The sequence below is a fragment of the Lathamus discolor genome, chromosome 9 (assembly GCF_037157495.1).
Source record: "Lathamus discolor isolate bLatDis1 chromosome 9, bLatDis1.hap1, whole genome shotgun sequence".
Classification (NCBI taxonomy): domain Eukaryota; kingdom Metazoa; phylum Chordata; class Aves; order Psittaciformes; family Psittacidae; genus Lathamus; species Lathamus discolor.
In genome coordinates, this window is record NC_088892.1 from 5,350,258 (window position 1) to 5,363,163 (window position 12,906).

Here is a 12,906-nt window from a genome sequence, read left to right on the forward strand (position 1 = left end):
GGATATATTGGTTACTTACAAACTATACCCCAAAAAAGTAGGATCAGAACTGCAAGCCTCTGTGTTTCTTGCCTGACACCAATACTGTATAACTTGGCAGTAGTGGTTTAATTTAATTTACCTATCTATAAAGCAGAGTTAATGCCCGTTAGTTGTTTGTATAATGAGTCTTAGCTAATGTAAGTCTTACCTGTAAACAGAAATCATATTGAGAAAATTGTGTAAAGAGTGGCTTGAGGAAATAAATATTCCACTTGGCTTTGGTGAGTCAAAATGATCTTATTCCATACTCTTTCTAATTGCATCTTTGATATTTTCATGCTAAAAACAATTACAGCCACAGTGATAAAGAATGAAATTACTCTTAGCTAAATTCCTGCTTTGTAACACCTCACAGTTATCAAATAACATTTTTACATTGCAAGAAAAGGAACAATGGAATACAATTCCTACCTCCTAGATAGACAGAAAAGCAACGAGCAATGGACAAATACTTCTTTCTCTGTGTGTGTATTTATCAAATGCTGTCATGCAATGAGACAGCTTAGTCCTTTAATGATATATTTCTGTATTCTGTTGTCAACTGCCATACTGTTTGCACTATTAAGTAAATGCCTTCTAAAGATGCCCTGGGGAGCTATTACAGAGCAGTATGAATAATGCAAATTTCATATTTTGCTCTTGTCGTACATTCTCTCTGGCACAAAGGGACATTTAATACATCTGGCTACACAGTTTTTATAGGATGTGATGTTAATCTGGTATTTTCTAAACCTTTCTGAATACTGCAAATGCTTGTTTGTGGCCACTGATACTAAGATTTTTAATTAATTTTCTTCACTTTTGTTCAAAATAATTTAATATCTGGTATCGGTTTCAGTGGCTTTTTATGATGAGTTTCAGGCAGATAGTCACTAAAAGCAAACCTGAAACACAGGGGTCTTGGAATTTGCTCTGGAATTGTTCTTGAGCAAGCAGGGAGCAGGAATGTGTAACGGCTCTGAATTTCAAATGTTAAATTCGCAGTGGTCAGTTTTTAACCAATCCAGACTGAAATACGCTTACATAAAACTGTTCATCGAATCGTTTAAAACCACGAACAGATGCAGAGAAATAGTGTCCTGTTTGCAAACCATTCCAGAGCAGAGAAAAGGCTTAGGTATTGGTTACAAAGAGACTGCTGATTTGAGTTAAACAACGCCCCGGCAAAACAAAACCAAGAAGCAAAATTAAACTAAACTACCTCAGAATTATGGATAGCAACATAAAATGCGACATTTTACATCACTGACCTAGTTTTGGATGGGCTATATGTCTAAGTGGCTAGAAGGTGGTGATGGCTACATGGTAAATGATAAAAGAGCACTGTAACACAACTTAGGCCTATCTGTTTACAGAGTAAATAACTGAATAAATTTGAAAGGTAATTTCATTGAAGGAAACTGCAGTATATCCCCCTGTACTTCTGGAACAGAAGACAAATACATTATTTTGTTTATTCAATTCTTGTGTCATCACAATCCTTGTATCTCAACTGAATTATGTTGGCTTAACTGAGACTTAAAGTGGCAATATTCAGCATGCCAAATATAAGACGTCAGATCTCTCTTTCTCAGATACTCTATTTAGTAAACCTGAGAATAGAAAAACATGGACAATATCAAGTATTCTTGTCTACAGGATAGTTTTAAATTCCATGTTTGCCGGCTTGCTTTCAGTTCCCCAGGATTCCTGCAATGTATTTCTGTTTGTCATTGCCATATTCTATCATCTGGTTACTTAAAAGGACCTCTGTGATTCAAGAAATGTTAAAACACCTACAGGTTTCTCTTTCAAAGATACCAAGGTGAACGATAGAATTACCAGTTTCCATAATAATAATCCAGGAAATTAAAACACAATTAACTTCGCTTTAGTTCTGTTTTTATTGTGTCTGTGAGAACTTTTGAAGAGGCAAACAAGAACAAGATTGTTCATATGCTTCTTGCTTTCTTTTCTTTATATCCATTGGATTTTCTTAGTGTTTGCACAAACATTTTCCCCTTAATTTAACCATAATGGTGACGTTCTCTGGATTTAACACAACGTTTCTTGCCTTATCGATTTTCAGGGCGAAATGGAATAGTTCTTTGTTCATGAGTTAAATTGAATTATTAATCACAGGTTTTATAACAGAATCATTTGTATGTAATTGAGTTTCAGAAAGTTGAGAGTTTGACTTAAATAAATCTATTGGCACTGGGTGTAGCAGTTAGTGTAGGTGGTTACTGAGCCTCAAAACTGCTCTCCTAATGAGTGCTATGATACAGTGGCTACACTGTATGACTTTGAAGAGTCCTACAAGAGGAATACCAGGAAGTAGTGTGTTCCTAATCATATTCTTCCATAACCCAAATTTACATTTAGGTCCTCATGACATCAGAAGAAAAAGGTTTTATTGTAAAGGCACTCTCTGTGCTCCCTTGCTCTTCCTGGGTATCCCTAGTGAGTACCATGGAGGATAAATTAGTGCTAAAACAAAGAGGCCACGAGGATGATCAGGGGCTGGAGCGCCTCCCGTATGAAGACAGGCTGAGAAAGTTGGGGCTGTTCAGCCTGGAGAAGAGAAGGCTGCGTGGAGACCTCAGAGTGGCCTTCTAGTATATGGAGGGGCTACAAGGCTACTGGAGAGGGACCCTTCGTTAGGGACTGTAGTGATAGGACAAGGGGTAACGGGTTAAAACTTAAACAGGCGAAGTTTAGATTGGATATAAAGAGGAAGTTCTTCACTGTGAGGGTGGTGAGGCACTGGAATCGGTTGCCCAGGGAGGTTGTGAGTGCTCCATCCCTGGAGGTGTTCAAGGCCTCAATGTTGGATGAAGCCTTGGGTGGGATGGTTTAGTGTGAGGTGTCCCTGCCCATGGCAGGGGGGTTGGAACTGGATGATCTTGAGGTCCTTTCCAACCCTAACTATTCTGTGAAGAGTTGAAAATAATGTCAGTAATAGAAACTTTTCTCTTTAGCAGTATGCACTGAACTATGAAAGTTAAATTATACTTTTTGACACATTTTCCCATAACAAATCCAAACAAGGAATTATATTTGCATTTCTAAGCAACTTGTAAACTCTGCGAATTGCAGAATTATTATTGTCCCTGTTCTCTGAATATGCGTTGTTGGCTTTTTCAAACAGGCCTCGATGACTGCCTCCAACAATACATTAAAAACTTCGAAAGAGAAAAGATCAATGGCGAGCAGCTGCTGCACATCACTCATCAGGAGCTTGAGGAACTGGGAGTCACTCGGATTGGCCACCAAGAGCTGATTCTGGAAGCAGTTGATCTGCTCTGTGCATTGGTGAGTGATTTCTTGTATCACTTAATAATCTGGGTTTATGAACTTGCAAACCACACTAAAAATAATATAGACTGCACTCCCCAGCTGTGTGCTTGTATGGACACAGTAGCTTTCCTTGGACATGTAGAGGCTTCTTTGAGCTGTAAAGAAATTATATACATCCATTTTATGATTATGATGGTCTTTTGTTGCTCTTCCTCTGACTTGCTTGGTCTTGAGTTCAAATACTGTTGACTATCACTACTGGCATCCATATGGTTCTGTAATTATATGCCATATGCCCTCCTATTTCGCTGACATTTGCTACACTGTACTAAACCAAGTAAACCTGAGTGGTTTAACCATGCCAGTATTCAAAAGGATGGTACGAAGGAGCCAGAAGGTAATGCTAATTAGACTGGAAGATTGTTTAAAACAAGCTTTGAGACAAGACTGGAATGGTAAAATTGACTTTGTCTAAAGTATAGATCCATGTGTCAATTTGAAGTTTGGGGAGGAGGGTCTTTAGCAAGATGCAGGCATTTGGAAGAACACTGGGGCTTATATATAACAGGTCATTAATTCACCCAGCTTCTTACCAAAGTATCTGATGTCAGAAAGTTCCTGTCCTCTGTTATGTAATCCCTACCAGCTAATAAAATGCAATGTATTAACTTAATTCTAAAGGAAAACTAACTTTCTTTTGTGTAGGTGAACAGTGAAAGGATATTGGAAATTCAAAAAAATAAAATAATAAAACTACATATAGGTAAATTCTATATAACATCCCCAGTGGTTTCATTCTTGATCAGCTCTGTTTTTGCACAAACTAGGTTATCCTGTGAGATTCTGATCCAGTAAATTGTCTCCAACGGGGAAACTGGCACTTAATAGTAAAATAGAAAACAAGTGGGGAAGAATGCACTTGAGCTGAGAAGAAGGCATTATGAAGTACCTCTTATTATGCATATGCTTCTTGCAAGTACCTCTAATTACAGAATATAATGGGTGTAGCTTAAGATCCTCTCTTAAAGTAATGGATATGTCAAACCAGAGACATGCCTTTGGCCCGATGCAGCTGTACCTGTGCACTGGCGCATAGTGCGTAACCCAACAGACTTCTGTGTTTTGGAAACATTTAAAATCGAGCTCCAGAGTTTCCCCCCGACACGCTGTTTTCCACATGAAAGGAATCGTGACTACCCCACAGTGTTATGTTGTGTTATCTAAAGAACAATGCAGTGCTGTGCCCTGACACCAGGGAGACATAGCAGACCCAAGAAGTTTCCTCTGGAAAACGAATGCCCATCAGGGAAGTCTGCCTATTAGGAGGACCCTTGCTGCTTTTTCTTATTATTATTTTTCCTTCTTTAAACAAAGAAACTGTACCTCTTAAACACTGGCCCTGCTGCTGGTCAGTGGTGCAGCTCTTCTCTTACTGTGCTGTCTCATGACCTTATTTCTTCTTTTAAAGCACAATGTGGGTTTTCCAGCTTCTGGTATCATTTATTTAGCCTCCTGCCTTAAAGTCCTTACCATTCCTCTCTCACTCAGTCTCTAAAATGCCTGTTTTGGGGTTTTTTTCCTAAGTTCTTATCTTCCTGCCCATTCCATGTGCTTTCTGCTGAGTGAGTCTGCTGCCTGCGGCTCTGCGCTTGGGGGTATTCTCCTGCTTCTGACATTTCTGCCTTCCTTCTGTGCACGTCATATTCTTCAATTCTTGCAGCTTCTTACTGAGCCAGGATCACAAGTAAAAGTTTCACAAGATGAGGAATGCATATTTTGAATAGGTAATAATTTGTAAAGGTTTTAATCTATGTAGCCAAAAAGCATCATTAAGAATTCATCTTAATTTTTTAAATAATGACAATAACTGAATGGTAGGAGATCTGATGCTGCCTTCGTTAACAACTGACATACACGTCTGAAAATTACAGTTGTATTCTTATTCTGTGCTAAATCTTGAAATATTAATAGATTATTGCAGTAAAATACGATGTCTGTTTGAGTGATCAGTGAAAATTGTTCATCACTGCAGTGGATTTTTAGATTAACTAGTCTAAAAAGAAAACAGAAGAAAGACCCTACTTTTAAAAGTAATTAAGAAAAGGAGGGGAGGGTTTAGGGGTATGCTTATGCCATTTAACAGGAACTAACATGTAAGAAATTATTTGAATTGGAATGTCTTAAGGAACGCACCATTTTACCCCTGATTTTCTGAGTTACATTGTGAGCAAACTTAACACAGTTTGCGAGCAGCTAGAATACAGCCACAGTCAGTAAGATGTCAGTGCCTTAACGTGTGTGTGTTTGTATCTATGGGGCAGAGAGTGTGAAGTGTATTTGTAGATTTGTATATTAATATACTTTAAAATTTTTTTCATAGGTTATTATGAAAAATCATGAGGGGTAACATCAATTCAGTCTAAAATTCCACGTGTGGAGGGGTGGTAACAGCAGGAACCATAGCTCGTTCTCTCCCTCCATCCCTCTGTTCGCCCCATTCAGCATGGCATGTGCTCCCAGTCCCATGCTGGCAGGGCATCCATGATGCGCACACTGTGTTTCCTTCCTGTCTGGATCACGGATAGCTGCACTCCTCGTTACATCAATACATGTCAGTCCTGCTTTGTGCTCTGCGTATCACCCACTCACTGGGCCATGTCAGTGACCATTGATTTTTCTTTTCCGTACATGGATTTCTCAATTGATTTCTATTTGGCAATTGGCAGTGTCCAAGTTACATGACCTATTTCTTCCAGGCAGTACTAGCAGGATGTTCCACTCCATCTTTGCTAAGGTTGTGTAACACATTAAACAGAAGCATCTCCAATGTACTGTAGAAATCTCTCAGGTAAGCTTAAGCTCAGTGGCGCATCAGGAATTGAGCTGCATGTTGGTCATGAGTTTAGCTGCAGAACAGCTTCAGGAAACCAAGAGAAATTTGGCTGTCTCATCTCAAGCTCTTGGAAGGCACCGAACATGCATGTTGTGATGCCATATTTTCCATATGTGCTCCCTACAGGGCTGGCCATCCCAGTGGCTGACCAGCCAGTGAGCATACCCCCTGGCTTTTAAGGGTAGCTGTTTGATGGGGTTCCACATCAAAGAGCAATGCCTCTGCTTGTATCTTAGTGATACAAGTCATTATACAGCATACACGTAACTAAGTGCTGCCCCATAATGAGGGTTCTAAGAGCAAGAGAAAATGAAAAATAAAGGAGGCACCTCCTGTGTTTCTCTTCCCTGTCCTAAAGCACCCATTAGTTAGACTCTCAAATGCAAATTACTAAAGGGAGGAAGGTTTACTATTATGCATTTGCCCTCGATATGATTTTCTATCCCCTTTACACAAATAAACATGACCCCCCCATTATTATGTCTCGGTTAATTGATTCAAACCACCATATTATTTCTGAATGAATTCAAAAGAGGGAGTACTATTACTATTACAGATCATAATTTTTCTTTTGAGAGGAAGCTAAATTGAGAGCTTTCTGTAACTAGGCATTATATATGAGAATTTTGCCTAGAGAAGATTCTACACTGGAAGAAGATGACCTACAGCAGGGAAAAAGGAAATGTATGGAATATAAACAAGGAAAAAGAGAATTACTGGATCCCTCTGTGCATAACAGGAGTGGCAATGTGGTGATCTGGAAATAATTTTAAAATGTTGGAATAATCCAGGTTCTGAAAGGGTAAAAGCGAAGTGCAGAAGATGAGAGTATCTTCCACTGTAGCAGAGAAAATACTGATGCTTTCTTGGGATTGCTCAGGGGTGAATTTATGTGGGATGAAAGGAAAAGTCATAGGTGAGCCATGCTTTCAGCTTTGATTCTTTGCCCATTCTAGAAAGACATTTTTGAGTAGGGTTTTAATTATGAAGAAAATTGGGAATGATGGCTGTGGTGGGAAAAATCCAGTCTTAAACGTTCTTCACACTGTGGTCAGGAGCTGCTCTGCAGTTATTTATTTGAAGGGACCTAAATAACATTTATGGACTAAACAGTGCAGGCCAGTTAGGACTTGGACTGTAATTTTAGTAAAGCTGAAATACTAATCTGGATATGTATTGGAGGACTAATTGCACAAGGGCTGACTCCAAAAAAGTAGTAGGGCCTGGGGAAAATAACTCTTTGACAGACAGTCAAATACATTGGACGGAAGAAAAAGGAGTACTTCTGATGTTAACAAGGGCTTGTTGTTAAAGCTGTGCAAGTAAATTTAATTTAATTAGGGCAGTATTGGAGTCAGTATATTGCTGCACAAATTAAAATATAAACAGTCTAGTAAAAAGAGACTGATAATGAATGGAAGAAAAATGAATGCAAAATGAAAAGCATGCTCAAATATAGATTGTATCTAAAGTAATTAAAAGTACTGTTAATTCATAGGCATCCAGCTAGTGAAAGTTAGGCACTGTGCTGTGATAGCATTCAAGGAGAAACAAAGATTAGGAAATGTCTCTCTCTGCAGAAGCTGGCAATCCAAGCATGAGAGTTTTTCTGCTAGAAGGCACAATAAAGTCACCTGTGGGTCAACATGTTTGTAACAACTGGCGTGAGCTTCATTTGCTTCCCGATGTGCTGCTTCTTTTAAGCAAGGGATGGGCACAGCTACCAAACAAACACACTTCTTTCTTTGTTCCTTTTCCTACCATTTCCTAACAGATTTCTTTATTAGGCATCTCTTTAGCAAAATTGCACCAGGAATAGTGTTTTGTTGGTCAGATGGAAAGCAGTTTGCGATAATTTGTTCTCAAGTATGCCATGCTGGTGACGCAGCCAGCCTTTCCTTGCTGTCTCTGTATCTATTGATAAGGTTGTTTCTTCGGAATTAAAACTATTCAAGTTTTGCTTGAATTAATACTACTTTTTAATGGCCATAACTACAAGGATCTCTCTTGAGATCCTTTTAATCTTGCATTCTGCTGATGCGCTTTTTGATTTGTCAGTGCTGTGCATATATTAGGAAGTATTTTTTCTTACTTTACCCAATATGTAATCAAGTTTCATTTCGAGCAAATCATTCAAGATCTCACATTCTTATTTTTCCCTCACATTTTACAGGTTATTCAAAGGTAAGATTTCTAGAGTAAAATCCTCGCTTTACATATATATTGATGCTTAAATAGATGGAAATGAATCTTTGAAATGGAATGCCATCTCTCTTAGTGAGAGATGAAGAGATAGTCCATCTCCTCAGTATAATGAGGACCCTGGCACATACATTATTTTTGTCTATGCAAACATATATGCATCCAGAGAGCTTTACTAATCTCAGTTGAGAAAGGAGTTCATCTTTCAGCAGTCCAGTGCTTTTTATTAGGCTATGCCAAACCTTGGAATTAATACTACTGAATGTGTCAGTTAATTATTCCATGTATTAGAAAGGCAGTGTCATCTTTTGCTTAGTCGAAGTAGATGCTTCATTCTTTTTTAGTCTTTCCAATCATGTAATTTTTGGTAAAATGAACTATTTTAAGGATTGTCTTTTTTTTTTCTCATTCCCAAGTCTCTTACCAATTTTTTTGCATTTTAAAAAGTCTTTAAGGACAGGATGTTGAAGGAAGATAAGTAAGCTTCACAGTAGCCTTAAAGTGCTTGTCCTCACAGGTATTTAACACTCATGCGTAATAGTTTTGTCTTACTGGTAAGAAGTGAGAAATTCAGGGTCTGCCTAAGCGGGTATGCTGAAAAAGGAGGGTCTTGAATGCAATTATATGTTATTTGTGGGGACTATCTGGTGCAAATGAAGTTCTTCCATTGTGAACTCGCACAGGGTTCCCTTACCAGATGTAAAGGCAGCTGTGTGAGGTGATACAGTAGAGAACAAAGTAGAAGGTAATTTCTCCTGACGTCTTCTCAGTTTTCTCTTCAAACACCATTACCTCTACACCAGCTGTTCCATGGCAGCACATGGTTTCCAAGACTAGAATTTGCACAGTAAGAACATTTTGTGCTATCTATGTTTGTATCAATGATTACTAAGTAAAATTTTCAGAGGTACCAAAGCACAGGATTATTTTGAAAGGAATTTAGAACCTAAGTGACTTGTGAATTTGTGTTTTGTATGTTAAGTTAGGCTGGGGCTCTTTGGGAAACTCACTCCTATGTGACTTTGTCATTCTTGTCCAGCAACAGTGCCTCAGCAGTCAGGCCACAACCTCTGATGAAGGCACAGGACCCTCTGGTTATGTGATGTTTGCATATCACGTAGCCAAACACAGATGGAAATGGTCCTGTCCAGGTATTCCAAAGTGTATGTGATCTGTTCTCATAAGATGAGGTGTATGCAGTGGCAATAAAAGAATGGAGGTTGGCTGCATTTTACTCAAATTTCAGCTACCTTCATAGAGCCCAAAAAGCAGACTGCAGGTCAGGTGAATGCCAGTAGACCACATCTAATTATTTTCCATGAGTAATGCATTCAGTCTTTGTATTATTAGGCTATCAAACTTCAGATAAATTACTTCAGGCCATAAGTATTTCTGTATTTTTCCTACTTAAGGCTGGGTTTGCATTTTAAAAAAGGAGAAACATGTTCTATTCAAAGTGCTAAGTCTGTTCCAAAGCTTGTAATTTTCATCTGAAATGCATCTTTTAAGTAGCAGTGAGAATGAGGATCTTAATCCATTGCAGGCTAGGCTGGTGAATAGGCAACTACAGGCACTACTGCATGCTTCTGAAAATTAATGTACTTATTCCCATTTATAAATTTATAATACTATATCTATCAATATATAGTAATAGATTACTATAATCTGCAGCAATCCATTACTGTATCTTGTGTCTGGGTAAAACCAGTGGTATTCTATCAATGAATGGGTGTTTAATTCCTTTTCATATTGTGAGCTACTGTCACTTGCTGGTAGAGAACAGTGCATAATATGTACAATTAAATTGCATTGCTGCTTATTAGGTCAGCGTAGAAGGATAAATTAGTGCAAATGAATAGGTGCCATAATGATACGGCACCAAAAACCACACATGTCCGATGCTGTACATGAAGGCAGGAGGGAAAATGCTGGCTGAAATCCAATCCAAATGGTGTTGGTATACATTGTAATTGGTGTATGTTCTACCCCTGTTTTAGGGGGTGTTAATGGTATATTCATTTCTGACATCATTTGGATTCTTTCGGGTTTTACGTCTGGAAGACAAGGGTTTTGTTTGTAATTTCAGCCCATGTGGATATTTGGTTTCCTCTAGGCTGGTGATAATGATCACAATTACTTCTAGGGATAAAGGAATGGACATTTTCCCTGCACAGTGAAAAGTAAAACCTACATGGTAACATTCTGTTTTGCTTCAGAAGCAGCTGCTGTACCATTGCATGTTACAGTGTTGAGTGAATGTTTATTGCTTCTTTTGCTTTGATTTCAGTCTGTTCCAGAAAGCATCCTTTATTGCCTATTGGTCTAGTTTGCCAAAACCAGCAAAAAGCAGGAAGGGTTTGTTTTCTTAACCTTGTTCCCCTGCTGCCTTTCTCCACCACTCTGCATTGCTCTGTGTAAGCTCTCTTGTATCCCAAGACACAGGCTGGGCAAGACTGGATACTTGACTTATCTGCAGCAATTTGGAGATACAATGCAATTTGGATGCAGTCTCCTTAGGACACTTACCTAGCCTTTGCGGGCTAATTAGAATTGACATATCCAATCAATTCATATGAATTCTTGCTTTCGCTAGAATTTCTATGTGAAGTGGATGGAATAGCCTGCTAGTGACACGTGAATAAATTTTGCAGTGGAAAACTCACGTTTGCTTTTCTATCTTTTTCTTTCTGCACAAAAGGAATTAAAAAGCACTATGCTTGTAATGTTTGTGTCCTGTGTCATCTCACACCTCATGATAAAGCATGGTGCCAGCTGTCTACACTGCTTTTGATAACATTACGATGTGCTTGATTAAAGCCTTCCACAAAAAGGAACCTTGTGAGAGGTTCTTGTCAATGCTACCACAAACATTAATCTCTGAGATAAAATAGTGCTTTACGCTTTTCCATTTCTGGATGGTATTTGTGGGGCACTTTGAGGTAAGAATGCACTTATGTTTTCACAGAGCCTTGAAGAAAGCAGCTATTTAATGTTTTGCAAGACTATGAGTGCAGAAAGAGAGCCAACCACTTGTGAATTGACCACTGTGGAGGTAGAAAGCTCTAAGTTGTAAGTGTGAGGTTTGGTGCAAGTCAGGTTAAGCCTTTTAGATCACTCTGGTCTTAAAGTGGCGTTTATTATGTTATAATACTAGTAGCAATGCTGTCATACAAAAACACTTGCACAGAATGGTCAGCTGTCATAGCCTCTTACTTCTAGACTCCCCGCTTTTATACATAATGCCATAGGCCACCAAATATAATGACTCTAGCAAATGTGCTTTTCAGATAACATTATTGCATTAAGTGGTGCTTTATGCTGAGCAACTGCATCTTCCTTTTGTGTCAAAGTGGGCATTGGTTTGGCATTTCTTAGCGCTGTATAGCGAAAATGTCTGGATTCATGCAAGTATATAAAGCAAAATGCTGTATAGAGAAAATGATATGAAAAGTGGCTTAGATAACTGAATCTTGACCAAGAGAGCGAGTAAAGTGAGTACCCTTGTTTTGAGAACTATGGAAATGTCTCTGGTCTGGGACAGTGCAGAACCACTGGCCAAGTTTATATATCTAGTCAGACATGTTTTGAGATTTGGCTGGGGACTACATTTAAGCTTGGGGTGGGTTTGGGTTTTGTTTTAGTTTTGGTAGATGCATTAAATTTTGGAACTGGTACCACTTCTGTGGTTGAATATAGTGCGGCTCTGGCTGTAGGAATTCATCGTTCTCCTGCTCTTTATTGGCTGACATAAAACATAATTACTGGTTGTTGATGCAAATCCATGTTAATTTACTGGGTTGAGACATCCACGTGTGCACTGACTTGTAAAAACCAAGTCTCATGTCAGTGGCTTAGACAGTCTTTGTTTAAATTCTTCACTCACAAGAAGGGGAAAACTAGCAGGAGCAAAGAAGTGCTGTTTCAATACTGGTAACTCTTCAGTTCGATGTTCTAGTGTCTTGCATGCTATACATACTTTATAGACTATTACAGATACATTCTTTATAGTAAATAATTTTACTGCTGGAACAATTTCACTGATGACTTCAAATCATTGTTACAAAAAACATGGTTTGAAGTGGTTGGCCTGTTCTCATCATGAGATTTTAGAAAGTTAGTGCTCCATTCTGTGTAAAGCATAAAAAGACAGATCTTGCAAAGTGTGCTGTGGTTTCACAAAACCCACCATCCTTTTGTACAAGAGAGAAGTTTTAAGTTCAGGAATCTCAGTGGTACCTCTTCCATTCTTATCTTTTACTGCAAACACGAATAGTACTTCAAGCAGTGTATATGGAAGGAAAACATTGTTTTTCTGAAATCATGACTTGTAGCAAGGAGGGTTTTTGTGCTTTCTGTCAGAAACCAGCCTATGGTTTGGAGTGTTGGTAGATAACAGCACTAAATTGGATACTGTTGCATTAAACAATATATAATTTAAATCCATTAGCCTGCTGAAATTGATAATTTTGACTTGGCATGCTTCGTTAAAA

The 12,906-nt window shown here is 38.5% G+C and overlaps 1 protein-coding gene across 1 annotated transcript in view; it reads left to right on the forward strand.

The window, feature by feature from the left end:
- Positions 1-12,906, forward strand: part of LOC136019277 (connector enhancer of kinase suppressor of ras 2-like) — a 190,609-nt gene that overhangs the window by 60,909 nt on the left and 116,794 nt on the right. Inside the window, exon 3 of the mRNA XM_065689303.1 lies at positions 3,173-3,336. Within this exon, the coding sequence (XP_065545375.1) occupies positions 3,173-3,336 (164 nt within the window). The remainder of the gene's footprint in view (positions 1-3,172; positions 3,337-12,906) is intronic.